We start from the raw sequence: 17,500 nt of genomic DNA on the forward strand, positions 1-17,500 counted from the left end.
ACCTGAAAATGAATTGCGAAGTCAAGGTGACTTCGAAAGGCCGTCATTTTTTTCTTTATCGATGTCCTCCGCGATGCCGGTGCAATGCAATCCCGTTGGAGACACAAGAATTTTTCCGGTGTCTAAAAGAGCCGGGCAGTTCCTTAAATTGTCCAGGGCCCGATTGTTCGAAAGCGGATTAACTTAATCCAGGATTAGCGTAAACTTTTGTTTCATGTTTTAAACTTTTTGGTGAAAGTTTCTTTTGCTTATTTTTGTTGTATAAGATTGACTTCTAATGTAAAGTTTTGCCGAATATCATCCTTCAACAGCATTTAGAAATAGAGAAATTAACTCCTTGGTTAAATTTTAACCTGGGATCGGATTAGCGTTAATCGGCTTTTGAACAACCGGGCCTTGATAAGTGCGCGGACCATTTCTCTCTTTCGTCTATAGTATTTTTTAGTAAACTACAGAGTTAGATTAAAAGGAGAGAGCGTTCCAAACCATAACCTGACAATATGCAAAATTTCAGAGGTAACTAGTACCCTAGAAAGACTGATACCTGTTGATGATGCTGGTCATTGCAGATGGCGTCTGAGAGTTGACATCTGCAAATCTGACCACACACTGCGCCTGCGCATTGTAAGCAATAATTCCAACGCGAGTCCCCCGGGATGAAATTTGGAATCTGTGTACCAGGGTGCGGACGAAGGTCCTTGACTTCTTGAAATTGACGGAGCCGACAGACCCTGAACGATCCATGATAACACCAACATCCATGGCTTGTGTACAGGGTGGGGTGGGAGAGTCTGAGAAAGATTTTTGATCTGAGTGAGGATGATAGCTGGCCTATTTCGCTTATGGTAAGTTCCTTGTGATTCCTGGACAGTTACAGTCCTTTGTGGGGGCAAATGGACAAGATTGGAATTTCAAATGATTTGACAAACTCGCGGTTCGCCCCCACAAAGGACTTCTTCATCATCATATCTCTACAGTACCCTCGGATTTTAGAGTAGCTTGGTGTAGCTAGTATCTCCGAGCATTTAGCCTCCCAACCCGGATACGAACACCACCGAAGACAGACCACAACACCGGGAACTACATGCTCTACATCTTTGCGAATAGTGTGTGGGTTCTTTTACGTCCAACAGGGTTATATGGACGTGGACGAGTTGTCAGACGGGGCCTACGGTTTATCGTCCTTATCCAAGAAGACACGAGAGGCTAACCTTTTGCAGATGTCATTACAACGGTAGCACTTTCGCCTCGAATATTCAAATACCCTGAGTGTTGGTCCGGACAGGGTGTCTTGACCCTATGACGTCTGGTACATGTAATGGCCCAATACTCAACCAACTGAGCCAAAGGCGGCAGTCACTTGAATTAGCCATGATTGACTTGGAACAAATTATGTGCAAAAAGGCGATTGCATTGCATTGTAAACACAAGAGATATCTATATTAGCTATCGTTATTCCCATGAAGTCCATCGGAGTGTCAGACGCCTGAAAATGGCCCAAGCCGAAAATGAGCCCACACCACAATTCACTTTATAGACAAACAAATCGTGTACAAACAAGACCATGGTAGGATACAGTAAGCACCGATATTAGTCTAGGCGGCCCACTTACACCACAACAACATTTGCTGGCTCTCAAAACAAAATAAACAGAACTTGACAATTGACAAGAATTACACAAACAAATGCCTTGTACATATGAGGGAAAATGTTCTAAAAATGATTTGAGATATTATAAGTAACTTCTTAAAGATAAACGATATACTTTGAAAGATTAATGTGGCGCATATAAACATTCATCTCCTCACTTGAAAGAAGGGTACAAGAGAAAAACACCGACCTACAAGATCAGACAGGAGCAAGTCGTGGGTATTCGAAATGTTATTTCACGCCAATGGAAATTTGCAAGTAAGGGGCTGTTTACCTGAAAAAACTCGTCCCGGAGCGAGTACCATACCGAGATGACTACATGATTTTATATCGTGTTTACATGAAGGCGCACTTGACGTTGATTAAATACATGCGTGAATGGATTGACGAAATTTACGCATGCGCTACCCGTTCCAGTCCACCGAGAGGTCAAGTAAATGGTTGTTCGTACGTCGTTGACGCTGTTGCGGGATTTCGTATTAGAATCAGTGAAATCATCGCTCTTGTGCAAAAGCCGGTGTGAACACGCGCCGGCACGGATGTCCTAATGAGAAGGAGTACATTATAACAAACAAAAACGATCGAGGGCCAATGTCCCAAGCAATTGAGGTTAGTAAGTTGTTTATTATATGGTGTCGTTTCTTTGCGCGATCGCACACACTTCTCCGCTTGGTGAATGCTCATAAACTTCGTCTTCCATCAGCCCACTTTGAACGGTAACCTTTTACATGTAGAACTAACTTCCCCTTGCTATAATTGTACTGTGATGAAAAAATTAAATTGGGCTTTTTAAGACTTTTTGTGTTTCGCCCAACTTGAATTTCCCAAGAGAAAGGAAAAATACGAAGACGGACCGTTTCCTTGGTAATAGTCCGTACGGTAAAATCCCGACCGAAAACCAGCCAATAAGACTGCTCCGATTAGCCTGAGAATTGCTTGCCATATAATAAAGTGACTTATCCACTGGATAAAGTTATCTGACCTTTGAACAACTGCGGCAAGATGGATCCTTACATGGGAATACCAATACACCATACAAATATAAGTGCTACAGGACCAACGTTTGCAAAAACGTATACCCTTGTCGTTACATGTGCATGTTCATGGCAGTGAAATAACAATTCGAATATCCACGGCTGTCTTCCGTCTGACTTGGTAGCTTTGTTGGTGAAGCAATTATTGTAATCAAATCCGGAGGTGGTGGATCAACAATTTCCAACCTCTTTTAGAGTTTTTCTGTCCTTGTGGGGCCTAGTTTCCATTGCTAGGGCTAATGCTCAAGCGGACTATACGGGAAGAAAGATGACACTTAAAATTCCATTCTAACAGATATCTCTGTGGCGATTTCAGTTCCTTACGGCAAACGTTTGTGAAAACGTAACCCTTCTCATCAATTCTAACGCAACGATTTGCATGGTCGCACGCATCGGCTCATTTTCTCCCGTCCAAATAACCTTCCTTTTTCAAATTCCTGTGATTTTTTACCTGGTTCACACGACGCATACAACACGTTGTTTTCGTTTCCAACCAGTTCGTCAAATTTGTCCACATGAACTACGTTCTCGCGTTTGCCATCAGCGATCTCTACCAATTCAGCATCGTCCACACGTGATCCCACACCAACCGCTATTAGTCTCACACCTTTAACCTGCCATAGATCAAAAAACAAAAACAAAAACAAAAACAAGAACAAAAACAAGACTTTGATCAAAACCGTAATCCAGAAGTAAAGTTCTTAACCAAAAATTCCGAGGCCCTATAGAATCACAGAACTATCTCATCACGAAGACAGTTGAGTGTGTATTAAGATGGTCCTTGCATTTAAGATAACTCTAAAAAGAACTTGTTAAACTAAGATAAACCTCCATTTTGAAGCCCTTTAGCTTTGATAACGAGCCAGTTATTAGCCATTACAACTGACGAATACTTCTGTGGCAAAAGCGTTTATGATACGATACCATCTTCGTGAAAAACTCAAATTTTCAAAGCATCATTGATCAGAGATTATCTGATATATCGCGTTCAAATTTTCAGAGGTAGCTCATTGTGCAACGCACTTTCAATATTCAGTACTTTATTCTTGGCTGAGTGTTTAGAAAACGATAGCGTTGTACTAACGACGCAAAAAATAAAATAATTAAAAGATTCCACTGTTCTCTCCTGTGAAGGGCTAACTCTCGAAACGTCACTGAGCTCGCAAATTTTTCTTTGAAGCTTAATACGGTATCTTTATCATGACGTCTGTTAAAACCAAATTTTAGGGTTCCCATTGAATGAACTACTTCGGCAATGCCAAGCAAATATGGGCTTTTTTTTATTCTCTATTCGAACAAAAAAACGTAGTTGATTGGTATATGTGTAATTACCAAGCTGTATAAAAATCGATGCGGATTTTTCAGAAATATGGAACCTCCTTTCGCATTAAATGAAGACATTTGAGCACGTGCAAAGAACTGCCTGAAACAAACCACATTCCTCCTTTATCCTATTTCAGATTAAGGCGCCTCAATGGTTCTTCTCGTGACACCAAACCGGCCCTCCCGCAAAAATACAACGACAGATTATTAACGCATACAGGGACATCGTATCCACAGATCCACAGAGGAGGTTCACGTCCAGTGACTATATTCATTTATACATTAAGGACAACGCCCATGGAGAGTCAACAACAGGGCACGGAGTCCTTTACAAAGGGCGACCTCCACATGGCCAGTGCATGAGCGTAACAGAGAAAAGACTATTACAAAAGACAGTCCACAACAACGGGAACTCCATGCCTCATGTCTATGCAACTAGTGTGTGGGCTCTTTTACGCCCCACATGGTTATGGACATTAAAGGATTGCGAGACAGCGTCTATGGTTTATCGTAGAAGACTGGAGAGGCCAACCATTTGCAGATATCATTACAAAGGAGGCCCTTTCCCCTCAGTTATTTTAAGACCCCGAGTGTTGGTCCGGGCGGAGTTTTGATCCCGCGACCTCCCGCACAGAAGTCCGATACTCAACCAACTAAGCCAGCTAGCTTAAGGTCTATGAAGCTCGTTTCAAACTCACCTTTAACGGAGCCAGTACCGTTTTATAGGGTTTGCTGCCGTGGTTGGTCTTCCCATCCGTCATGACAATTAGCACGTTGTCTTTATCCGTGCGGTCTCCTCCCGAGCTGCTGAACAGCTGACTATTGGCCAGTTCAATAGCTACATCAGTGCGCGTATTGCCAGAAGTGTATGGAATTCCTCTTATGAGCCTCGCCATCGCATCTGGCGTCTGGTGCTGTACGTCGGAAAACCTGACGCTCACTTGAGCTCTGGAGTTGTAGGGAATGATACCCAGGCGAGTTCCGCGCGAGGAGATTGGGAGCTTCTGTACAAGAGAAATGACGAAGTTTTTGGCCTTCCCGAAGTTTGCTGCCCCGATTGAGCCGGACCGGTCAATGATTACACCGATATCCAGTGGTCGCTTGCAGGATGCGGGTACACCGGGTTCTGAAAGATAAAAAGACCAAAAATTCCTTTTCAAATTACCTCTGAGTGTGCGATTGATTAACGCAGCAATTTTGGAATGGCCGCAATTTTCGAATGGAAGAAACAGTGGGATGAGATGAGGTTTTTTAAAACAACAAAATGAGAAAATGAGTTCCATTAACACCCAAACATTGTACAAAGAACCAACTCTTGGAAGCAGGGGCCCGTTTTTCAAAAGTCCCAAAAGCTTTCCTAGCGCAAGATGCCAATTGTGAAACTACTACATTTCCGCTTACTTCAGAAAGCTGTTCTTTCGACAGATTTATAGGACAGAAAAGAACAAGCTAAATCCTCGAAACCGCCTCGGTTTGAAGATAAAATGAAATTTATGCTTGCCAAAATACAACCGAAAAGTTTCAGATCTGCAGTTGTGAGAGTACGTTGGCCAAGGATTAATTCCCGGACTCGAGGCCATATGTGGGTTGCGTTTGTTGGTTCTCAGTCCACTCTGCTCCGAGGAGATTTTCTCCGGATACTCCGGCTTCCCCCACTCATCCAAAGTCAACATTTGATTTGATTTGACCTTCTATAAGTTGAATTGTAGCCTCATCAATTGATAGAGATTTGCGTTCGCTATAACCTTACACGTAACTAGAAGAAATCTCGGAGTACTGAAGTGCGTTCGACAGTCGCTTTGAAAAGCAAAGGACAAAGGTAGGGAAAGAAACAATCTTATAAGGACAAACAATCATTATGTGCGCGATTGTCATTTGCGCATGTGACGTATCAATGCCCCCATGACGTAATTCAAGAGGGCGCTGAAAAAGCAGATTATTATTACTATTTAGTAAAGTACGGTCGTTCGGGTGAGTGTAGTCCTGAGAAGGACTGTTTGAGATGACATTGACTGACGTCTCGACAACCTGAGCGGAAGTCATCTTCAGAGTCAAGAGAACAGATGACTTCTGCTCAGGTTGTCGAAACGTAAGTCAATGTCATCTCAATGTCAATGTCACGATCGTACTTTAATAAATTATGATATGACTCCTGCGTTCAAACCATTTACGATTATTATTATTATTGTTGTTGTTGTTGTTGTTGTTGTTATTAAAAAGAGGTGGATATTGGAGAGACTTTACCTTGTTTCTCTGCACAATAACGAAGATGACAGAGACGAGTCTTTGGCAATTGATAAACGTAAAAGTCGCCGCAATTTCTGATCTTTATGTTAACACTCCATTTACAGCAGTTGTTCGACCAATGGAAACACACCTTCCGTGTCACAGCACCCTGTTCTACTGAAGGGTGACCATTTTGCAGCCAGCCAGGCGCATGCGTACCACAACGTTTGGTCGGCACACAAGATGTGGGCATTGCCGTGCCAGCATCCCCCATGAAGCGGTGCCACTTGCCAGCTGTACGAAGATCATCCCGATCACAGTATGCACGCCCACCACTGAAGTCCTTTGAACGAGTCTTGTCGCTAATCACCTCATAAGATTTGCATTCTGGCGGAACGAAAACTGCAACAAATGGATGCATCAAGACTTATCTTAAATCCGTGTTATTAGCAGTCCAATTTATCAGCGAGAGCAATAGAACTGACAGGAAAAACAACTTTTTACCACAATTGCTTGTAATCTCGCAATCTGATTGGCTAATTTGCCGTTGCCGATAAGAGTCTAGACAACGCTGCTCGCGTCATGCTTGCGTCAATTCGTCACGCAATGTAATAGCCAACCAGGAACGCTCATTTTGGAAAATAAACCAATCATATTGCGAGAAAGTTATCGACAACGCTTGCTTTTTCTTTGAGTTATGATTTTGGTCACGCTCTTGAAATAAAAACTTTCTTTGGCGTTGAATATTGTGGTAACAAAAAAACAAATCGAAAGTGGTTCAGTGTTGTCTGTACTCTTATCGACAACGATAATATATCTTAAATACTGAAGTAACAACAAAATTCTAAATTCAGCAGGACCATACTGAAGAGTGTGGTTCTCTGATAATAAAAATGACAAATGGTAATAATTTTTCCTAAATTGTCAAGTAAAGTGCGAGGATCACTTCTAACTTCCGTCTAAAACCCGCACTTAGCTTCAAATACATAACTTATTTTTATCGAGTCCTTCCACGGGAAACACATGAGCCTAACAAATTGACCTGCTGCCAACTGAGTGGCTTCAAAGCTCAGTTTGTAGAGCACCGCATTCGCATTGTTTTGGAATTGAACATTTCGTATAGAATATCATGCATAAATGTTCCAACAGTGTTTGAAAACCAAGTGTTCACAAAAAAATCAATTTGTGTAACAAAAAGTATCATTATTCTTACTCTGTTCGCAGTTTTTGCCGACAAAACCCGAAGCGCATACGCAAGTGTATCCTCCCCTTGTGTTACGACATTGGCCACCGTTCTTGCAGGGCTTTACAGTTGCGCACTCGTCCACATCTACGAAAAAAGAAAGTAATTGCAATTGGAAAATAATAGATTTAATGCTATTTCTTTGCATTGCTGCAAATTTACATTTCACCAACTCCAGAAAAGAACACCAGTCTATTTAACAATTATTCCATGAGCGCGTATTTGATATGAGATGAACGCGTTCCAAACTAAATTAAATTCTGAACGCTTGGACACTTGGAAATTTAAGCCAATCAGTTCCAGCTTGGCAACACTTGACGCAATCAGTTTCCATATCAAGTCATACGGTATATGACTGCATGAGCTGATAACCGAGATTAGGTGAACCAATCAGAAAGCTAGAAAAGCAGTATCCGAGGTCGAAAGTTTAGGAATAAACAATTATTCCACGAGCGCGCGTTGGATACGAGATGATAGATAGCCAACGAGGCGTGAAGCCCGAGTTGGCTATGATCATTTCCTATCCAACAAGGACGTGTGAATAAATCTTCCATACTTAATTTTGTGAAAATAAACAGAGGCGTACAGTTACTGATATTTGTGGGTATCAGTTTTTGGTCTTTTCTTTCGGGTTAAAAGCATTCCGAAAATTAGGAACCCAAAATTTGCTCGGCAGTTTTTGCGGGTACGCTCAAGTGCTCTCAAAGGTCCACTGCTCTTATATTCTCTAAGGTGTGCCTTAAAGTATTCCACCCAATAGACTTTGTTGTTACGTTTTTACCTTGGCCAACTTAACATCTCATTCTACGATCGAAAAATAGTTACCTTGTTCACAGTTATTGCCCTTAAATCCAGGAGTGCATTTACACTTGTAACCATTGCCGTTGGGTTCGCAGGTCCCACCGTTCTGACAAGGGTTTCTAGCCATGCATGTGTCTGTTGAAGGGCTAATTATGTATTGTGTGAATTCGAATGTAGTGGCCAGAATTTTAAGTACAAATCATATATTTGGGTTAACCAGCTTGGCTTTAAGCCCGTAGCAGACGTGGAGGAAACACCTGCGCAAAGCACGTCGCGAGGCTGTTAGCTTGTGTGCAGGAAGATTTTGGTCAGATTATAGTTTTTGACTGGTTAGGAAAATTCCTCATCGAAAGCGACCATTGTGAGAATCTGGAGAGCCAGGCCAGGTGTAATCCAGTAAAATCGCAAGTCCCAATCACACAAGGAATAGGGCCCTTTTCTCGACCGCAAAAATGGTCACCATTCAATGACGTTTTAGAATCGGTATACTGGGGCCACCAATTAATCCCTTACAAACTGGTCAGTCGACAAATTCAGTGAAAGCCAATGCAACTTACTATGGCCGTTATCCCCACAATAACGAAGCGAACAGTAATTTGTTCGTGGCAGTTTGTACACAAAGAAGGAACCACAACTGCGAACAGTTATCTGAATACTCCAGCGACAAACATTGTTGCTCCAGTGAAAACAAACTTTTCGCGAGACAGGGCCATCATTCTTGCTGGGGTGTTGACCATTCATCCAACCAGGCGCACGCGTACCACAGTGATTGATTGGCACTGATGATGTGGGCATTTTGGTGCCAGCGGCCCCTGAGAAACGATACCACTTGGGGACAGAGGAAAGGTCGTTGCGATCACACTTGAATATGTTGTTACTTGGTTTCGATGCACGATCAGCAGTATTGAGTGTGGTGTAGCTAGAGCATTCGACTGGTGCTGTTAAAGAATTAACGTAATTGAAAGAACAGTTGACGAGAAGAGGCAAAAAACATTGATGGGTTAAAAGCAAAAGCCAAATGCGCGATTAGGGACTAAAAGCATGCATACAATTTTCTGCCTTTGGTTATTCGTTTCTTATTGGCTACCTAAACAAAGGGTTCTGTTCCACCCGTGCTTCGCACATTTCGGATTAACAAAAAATGATACTTGAAAACAGACATCTTTCCTATTATGTTGCAATCGCGGCCACTACTTAAGGACTGATCGCGGCCACCAGGATAGAACGAAAAAATGAGAGTTTAAACCTTTTTTTCTTTAAAGACCCATGACGTCACAAAAAATCGTGCGATACGTGTGGCACGTGCTTTCACAGTCATCAGCAAAACAAAGTCACCTGATAGGATGAATGTTTCTGAATAAACAGTCAACAACAAACGAAAATTTCGAAGCGCTTTGATCATTAAAACCTTCTATTAGGACACAAAAAGGTCATAAAAAGCTAATTAAAAACAAGTTAATTCGTCTCATTCGTCTCATTGTAGATCTTAAGTGAAAACCAGAATTAAAGTTAGAGAAAAAGCAATCGTGCGCCAGTGAATTTATTGTCCTCAACAAAACGATGTTATATGATTGGATAAAAGTTTCCGCATGTTCCACCAAAGTTCGAGGGGTTTAAAACCATTTGTCAAAATACTAAAAAAAAGAAAAGACAACTTAATGCGCCTGTATATCCTGGTCGCAAGTCTGGATTGAAAAGCGGTCTTCCGTTGATGTCCTGATCTTATTTGACGTAGGTGAGATTACCTTGATCGCAATTCTTGCCACCATAAAATCGCCCAACACAGGTGCACTGATAGCTTCCTTTGGTATTCTTACAAACACCGCCATTCTTGCAAGGATTAATCGGCAAACATTCGTTCACATCTACCACAAACACAGAAAGGAGTTATTATTTTTAATCACTCGCTATAGATAGTGTCTCTGAATTTCTTCCAATATTTTTGGATCCACCCAGCAGTTAAATACTATACTTGGCCTTTGCATAAGCGCTACCTCGCGTTCCTCACGTTATATACAATCTATTTTTATGGGGAATTCGACGAACCAACAACACTTCATTGTTACCGCTAAAACGCATTCATTTGACAATTTAAAAAACCCCTCAGAGCTCTCCGATTTCTTTTGCTTTAGCCGTTTCCAAGAAACCTGCACATCATCTTTCTCAAGGGAAAATTATATCACGATCCCCGTTAACAGTTGCACCATAATTTCCGTTTTACTCATTTTGAATTGGGAGCTGAAGCAAGGCAACGACCACAGCTAGGAGAACTGTCTCAATATATTATTTCACGTCATTGCAATAATTTCGCAATTACTCCAACTTGTTTGGAGTGAAAAAGGTGAAATCGATATTCCAGGAATAAGATTAGTATAAAAGGTGTGGATCTTTGGAGAGACATGTGAAAATTGATCGTCGGGTACTCGCCTCCTCCTCGTCACCTCAAAGTTGGTCATTTTGCGTCGTTGTCAGGACGACAACGGCTCTTAAGCACTCTGCTATCAATTGTAAAGAAATTAAAACAAATATGAGCGGGAGGTATATACGCAAAAATGTAGATCTATGTGAAATGTGCGTAAGTCAAGGTTGATTAGTCTAACATACTTTAAGGTGTTCTTTTAAAATACCTCAGGCAATCGATTCTGATGTTTACCATTTTATTTCCACCAAAAAAAACATCTCATTCTACAATCAAAACTATTTACCTTGTTCACAGTTATTTCCTGTAAATCCAGGAGAGCATTTACACTTGTAACCATCGCCGTCGGGTTGGCACGTCCCACTGTTCTGACAAGGGTTTTTAACCATACACTTGTCTGTTGAAAGGATAGATATGTATCGTGTGAAATCGAATGCGTTGGATCGAAAACGATAAATCATATTTTTCCCTGCAACCAGCTTCGCCTTAATCCCGCAGAACACGTGGAGGAAAGAACTGATCAAAGAACCTCGTGATGAAGTTAGCTCAGCCGCTTCGTCGCGTGTGTGGTACGATTTTGGTGAAATTCTCGCTTGACCATTCAATGACATTCAGTCTACTGGGGTCACCGCATAATCCCTAACAAACTGGGAATTACAGTCAAAAACTTTAATGACAGACAATTCAACTTACTATAACCGTTATCCCCACAATAACGAAGCGAACAGTAATTTGTTCGTGGCAGTTTGTACACAAAGAAGGAACCACAACTGCGAACAGTTATCTGAATACTCCAGCGACAAACATTGTTGCTCCAATGAAAACAAACTTTTCGCGAGACAGGGCCATCATTCTTGCTGGGGTGTTGACCATTCATCCAACCAGGCGCACGCGTACCACAGTGATTAATTGGCACTGATGATGTGGGCATTTTGGTGCCAGCGGCCCCTGAGAAACGATACCACTTGGGGACGGCGGAAAGGTCGTTGCGGTCACACTTCAATATGTTGTTACTTGGTTTCGATGCACGATCAGCAGTATTGAGTGTAGTGTAGCTAGAGCATTCGACTGGTGCTGTTAAAGAATTAACGTAATTGAAAGAACAGTTGACGAGAAGAAAGAAACAACATTGACGGGTTAAAAGGATAAGCCATTTGGAATTTCTAACAAAACACAGGCGCGATTCGAGACCAACAGCATGCATACAATTTTTTGCCTTTGGTAATTTGTTTGTCATTGGCTGCCCCAAGGTTCTATTGTTCTCGTGCTTCGCACATTTCGGATTTACAAAACATGATACTTGAAAGGTGCCTAATCTAATGCAAATGAGAACAATCTATTGTTTTCGCTTATTTGCATTAGATTTGGCACACGTCAAGTTCGACGTTTGAAACGGGCCTAAAACCTTCTATTAGGTCACAAAAAGCTAATTAAAAACAAGTTAATTCGTTTTTGTATCCTGATTGTAGATCATAATTGAAAACCAGAGTTAAAGTTAGAGGAAAAGCATTCGTGCGCCACGTTCCTTTATCCTCGTCAGCAAAAAGGTGTTATATGACTGGATAAATGTTTCCACATGTTCCTCCAAACTCCGAGGTGTTTAAAACCATTTGTCACAATTAAAAAAATTGTCAAGAAACACAAGTTAATTAATGCGCCTGTGTATACTAGTTGCAAGTCTCTATAGTAAAAAGCAGCCTTTCGTTGAATAGTGTCCTGATCTTATTTGACGTTAGTTGAGATTTACCTTGATCGCAATTCTTGCCACCATAAAATCGCCCATTACAGGTGCACTGATAGCTTCCTTTGGTATTCTTACAAACACCGCCATTCTTGCAAGGATTAATGGGCAAACATTCGTTCACATCTACCACAAACACAGAAAGGGGTGATAAGCCACTTCGGAAAATACCATAATACTCATCCTTTGTCTCCTTAAAATTTTGCATAAGCATTGTTTCCAGTTTCTCTTGGGACTTACAATGGTCCCAAGAGAAAACAAAAGCACTGCTTAGGCAAAATTTGTGGGGACAAACAAAGAGTATTATGGTATTTTCCGAGGTGGCCAATTATAAACACAACAAAAAGGTTAATCATCACTCGCTATAGATAGCCTTTGAATTTCTTACAATATTTTTGGATCCACCCAGCAGTTAAATACTATACTTGGCCTTTGCATAAACGCTACCTTAAGTTCCTCACGTTATATAGAATCTCTTTTTAAGGGGAATTGGACGAACCAAAAACAAGTCAATGTTAACGCTAAAACAATTTTTAAAAAAAGTCTTCAAAGCTCTGCGATTTCTTTTGCTTTAGCCGTTTCCAAGAAATATACATATCATGTTTCTCACGAACAAATTACATCATGATCACCGTTTATAGTTGCACCATAATTTCCGTTTTACTTAGTTTGAATTGGGAGCTGAAGCAACGCGACAACCACAGCTAAGAGAACTGTCTAAATATATTATTTCACGTCATTGCAATAATTTCGCAATTACTCCAACTTGTTTGGAGTGAAAAGGGTGAAATCAACGTTCCAGGAATCGAATAAGATTAATATAAAAGGTGTGGATCTTCAGAGAGACTTATGAAAATTTATCGTCAGGTACTCGCTTCCTCCTCGTCACCTCAAAGTTGGTCATTTTGCGTCGTTGTCAGGACGACAACGGCTATAACTAAGGTACAAAAGTGTAAAATGCAGTCGTCCGTCCTTCCTTTAATAAGCACCCTATTATCAATTGTAAAGAAACTGATACAATATGAGCGGCAAGTATATAAGCAAAAATGTAGGTGTGAAATGTGCATAAGTCAAGGTTCACTCGTCTAACACGCTTTAAGGTGTTCTTTTAAAATATTTCACGCAATCGATTCTGATGTTTGCCATTTTCTTTCCGCCAGAGTAACATCTCGTTCTACAATCAAAAATATTTACCTTGTTCACAGTTATTTCCTGTAAATCCAGGAGAGCATTTACACTTGTAACCATTGCCGTCGGGTTGGCACGTCCCACTGTTCTGACAAGGGTTTTTAACCATACACTTGTCTGTTGAAAGGATAGATACGTATCGTGTGAAATCGAATGCGCCGGTTGGATCGAAAACGATAAATCATATTTTTCCCTGCAACCAGCTTTGCTTTAATCCCGCAGAACACGTGGAGGAAAGAACTGATCAAAGAACCTCGTGATGAAGTTAGCTCAGCCGCTTCGTCGCGTGTGTGGTACGATTTTGGTGAAATTCTCGCTTGACCATTCAATGACATTCAGTCTAATGGGGTCACCGCATAATCCCTAACAAACTGGGAATTACAGTCAACAACTTTAATGACAGACAATTCAACTTACTATAGCCGTTATCCCCACAATAACGAAGCGAACAGTAATTTGTTCGTGGCAGTTTGTACACAAAGAAGGAACCACAACTGCGAACAGTTATCTGAATACTCCAGCGACAAACATTGTTGCTCCAATGAAAACAAACTTTTCGCGAGACAGGGCCATCATTCTTGCTGGGGTGTTGACCATTCATCCAACCAGGCGCACGCGTACCACAGTGATTGATTGGCACTGATGATGTGGGCATTTTGGTGCCAGCGGCCCCGGAGAAACGATACCACTTGGGGACGGAGGAAAGGTCGTTGCGGTCACACTTCAATATGTTGTTACTTGGTTTCGATGCACGATCAGCAGTATTGAGTGTAGCGTAGCTAGAGCATTCGACTGGTGCTGTTAAAGAATTAACGTAATTGAAAGAACAGTTGACGAGAAGAAAGAAACAACATTGACGGGTTAAAAGGATGAGCCATTTGGAAGTTCTAAGAAAACACAGGCGCGATTCGAGACTAAAAGCATGCATACAATTTTTTGCCTTTGGTAATTTGTTTGTAATTGGCTGCCCTAAGGTTCTATTGTTCTCGTGCTTTGCACATTTCGGATTTACAAAACATGATATGTATATGCTGGTTGCAAGTCTGTAGTGAAAAACAGCCCTTCGTTGAATAGTCTCCTGATCTTATTTGACGTAGTTGAGATTACCTTGATCGCAATTCTTGCCACCATAAAATCGCCCAACACAGGTGCACTGATAGCTTCCTTTGGTATTCTTACAGACACCGCCATTCTTGCAAGGATTAATGGGCAAACATTCGTTCACATCTACCACAAACACAGAAAGGGGTGATAGGCCACTTCGGAAAATACCATAATACTCATTGTTTGTCTCCTTAAAATTTTGCATAAGCATTGTTTCCAGTTTCTCTTGGGACTTACAATGGTCCCAAGAGAAAACAAAAACAATGCTTAGGCAAAATTTGTGGGGACAAACAAAGAGTATTATGGTATTTTCCGAGGTGGCCAATTATAAACACAACAAAAAGGTTAATCATCCCTTGCTATAGATAGCCTCTCTGAATTTCTTACAATATTTTTGGATCCACCCAGCAGTTAAATACTATACTTGGCCTTTGCATAAACGCTACCTTAAGTTCCTCACGTTATATAGAATCTCTTTTTAAGGGGAATTGGACGAACCAAAAACAAGTCATTGTTAACGCTAAAACAATTTTTAAAAAAAGCCTTCAAAGCTCTGCGATTTCTTTTGCTTGAGCCGTTTCCAAGAAATATACACATCATGTTTCTCACGAACAAATTACATCATGATCACCGTTTATAGTTGCACCATAATTTCCGTTTTACTTAGTTTGAATTGGGAGCTGAAGCAACGCGACAACCACAGCTACGAGAACTGTCTAAATATATTATTTCACGTCATTGCAATAATTTCGCAATTACTCCAACTTGTTTGGAGTGAAAAGGGTGAAATCAACGTTCCAGGAATCGAATAAGATTAATATAAAAGGTGTGGATCTTCAGAGAGACTTATGAAAATTTATCGTCAGGTACTAACTTCCTCCTCGTCACCTCAAAGTTGCTCATTTTGCGTCGTTTTTAGGATGACAACGGCTATAACTAAGTCACAAAAGTGTAAAATGCAGTCGTCCGTCCTTCCTTAAGCACCCTATTATCAATTGTAAAGAAACTGATACAATATGAGCGGCAAGTATATAAGCAAAAATGTAGGTGTGAAATGTGCATAAGTCAAGGTTCACTCGTCTAACACGCTTTAAGGTGTTCTTTTAAAATATTTCACGCAATCGATTCTGATGTTTGCCATTTTCTTTCCGCCAGAGTAACATCTCGTTCTACAATCAAAAATATTTACCTTGTTCACAGTTATTTCCTGTAAATCCAGGAGAGCATTTACACTTGTAACCATTGCCGTCGGGTTGGCACGTCCCACTGTTCTGACAAGGGTTTTTAACCATACACTTGTCTGTTGAAAGGATAGATATATATCGGGTGAAATCGAATGTGTTGGATCGAAAACGATAAATCATATTTTTCCCTGCAACCAGCTTCGCTTTAATCCCGCAGAACACGTGGAGAAAAGAACTGATCAAAGAACCTCGTGATGAAGTTAGCTCAGCCGCTTCGTCGCGTGTGTGGTACGATTTTGGTGAAATTCTCGCTTGACCATTCAATGACATTCAGTCTAATGGGGTCACCGCATAATCCCTAACAAACTGGGAATTACAGTCAACAACTTTAATGACAGACAATTCAACTTACTATAACCGTTATCCCCACAATAACGAAGCGAACAGTAATTTGTTCGTGGCAGTTTGTACACAAAGAAGGAACCACAACTGCGAACAGTTATCTGAATACTCCAGCGACAAACGTTGTTGCTCCAATGAAAACAAACTTTTCGCGAGACAGGGCCATCATTCTTGCTGGGGTGTTGACCATTCATCCAACCAGGCGCACGCGTACCACAGTGATTAATTGGCACTGATGATGTGGGCATTTTGGTGCCAGCGGCCCCTGAGAAACGATACCACTTGGGGACGGAGGAAAGGTCGTTGCGGTCACACTTCAATATGTTGTTACTTGGTTTCGATGCACGATCAGCAGTATTGAGTGTAGTGTAGCTAGAGCATTCGACTGGTGCTGTTAAAGAATTAACGTAATTAAAAGAACAGTTGACGAGAAGAGGGAAACAACATTGACGGGTTTAAAGGATAAGCCATTTGGAAGTTCTAAGAAAAAACATGCGCGATTCGAGACTAAAAGCATGCATACAATTTTTTGCCTTTGGTAATTTGTTTGTCATTGGCTGCCCTAAGGTTATATTGTTCCCGTGCTTCGCACATTTCGGATTTACAAAACTTGATACTTGAAAACAGATATCTTTCCTATTACGAATAGTCTTATGTTGCGATCGCGGCCACCAGAATAGAACAAAAAAAATGCGAGTTTAAGTTTTTTCGTTAGAGACCCATGAGTCGCGGCACGTGCTTTCATCGTCGTCAGCAAAACAAAGTCACTTGATTGGATGAATGTCTCTGAATAAAGCATCAACAACAAAGGCAAATTTGGAAGCGTTTTGATCATTAAGGCCCGTTTTCAAACGCCGCATTTTACATGTGCCTAATCTAATGCAAATGAGAACAATCTATTGTTTTCGCTAATTTGCATTAGATTTGAAACGGGCCTAAAACCTTCTATTAGGTCACAAAAGGCTAATTAAAAACAAGTTAATTCGTCTTTGTATCCTGATTGTAGATCTTAAGTGAAAATCAGAGTTAAAGTTAGAGGAAAAGCATTCGTACGCCACGTGCCTTTATCGTCGTCAGTAAAAAGGTGTTATATGACGGGATAAATGTTTCCGGATGTTCCTCCAAACTCCGAGGTGTTTAAAACCATTTGTCACAATTAAAAAAATAGTCAAGAAACACAAGTTA

General features: G+C 41.0%; 1 protein-coding gene across 1 annotated transcript in view; it reads right to left on the minus strand.

Annotated features, from left to right (window-relative positions):
* LOC138014452 (uncharacterized) overlaps positions 1-17,500 on the minus strand; it is a 77,245-nt gene that overhangs the window by 6,671 nt on the left and 53,074 nt on the right. Inside the window, 15 exon segments of the mRNA XM_068861526.1 lie at positions 545-791; positions 3,136-3,298; positions 4,706-5,133; positions 6,252-6,635; positions 7,447-7,563; positions 8,835-9,215; positions 10,023-10,142; positions 10,983-11,093; positions 11,390-11,770; positions 12,444-12,563; positions 13,632-13,742; positions 14,043-14,423; positions 14,733-14,852; positions 15,919-16,029; positions 16,326-16,706. Coding sequence (XP_068717627.1) covers positions 545-791; positions 3,136-3,298; positions 4,706-5,133; positions 6,252-6,635; positions 7,447-7,563; positions 8,835-9,215; positions 10,023-10,142; positions 10,983-11,093; positions 11,390-11,770; positions 12,444-12,563; positions 13,632-13,742; positions 14,043-14,423; positions 14,733-14,852; positions 15,919-16,029; positions 16,326-16,706 — 3,556 coding nt within the window.

Source organism: Montipora capricornis, chromosome 8, assembly GCF_036669925.1.
Source record: "Montipora capricornis isolate CH-2021 chromosome 8, ASM3666992v2, whole genome shotgun sequence".
Lineage (NCBI taxonomy): Eukaryota > Metazoa > Cnidaria > Anthozoa > Scleractinia > Acroporidae > Montipora > Montipora capricornis.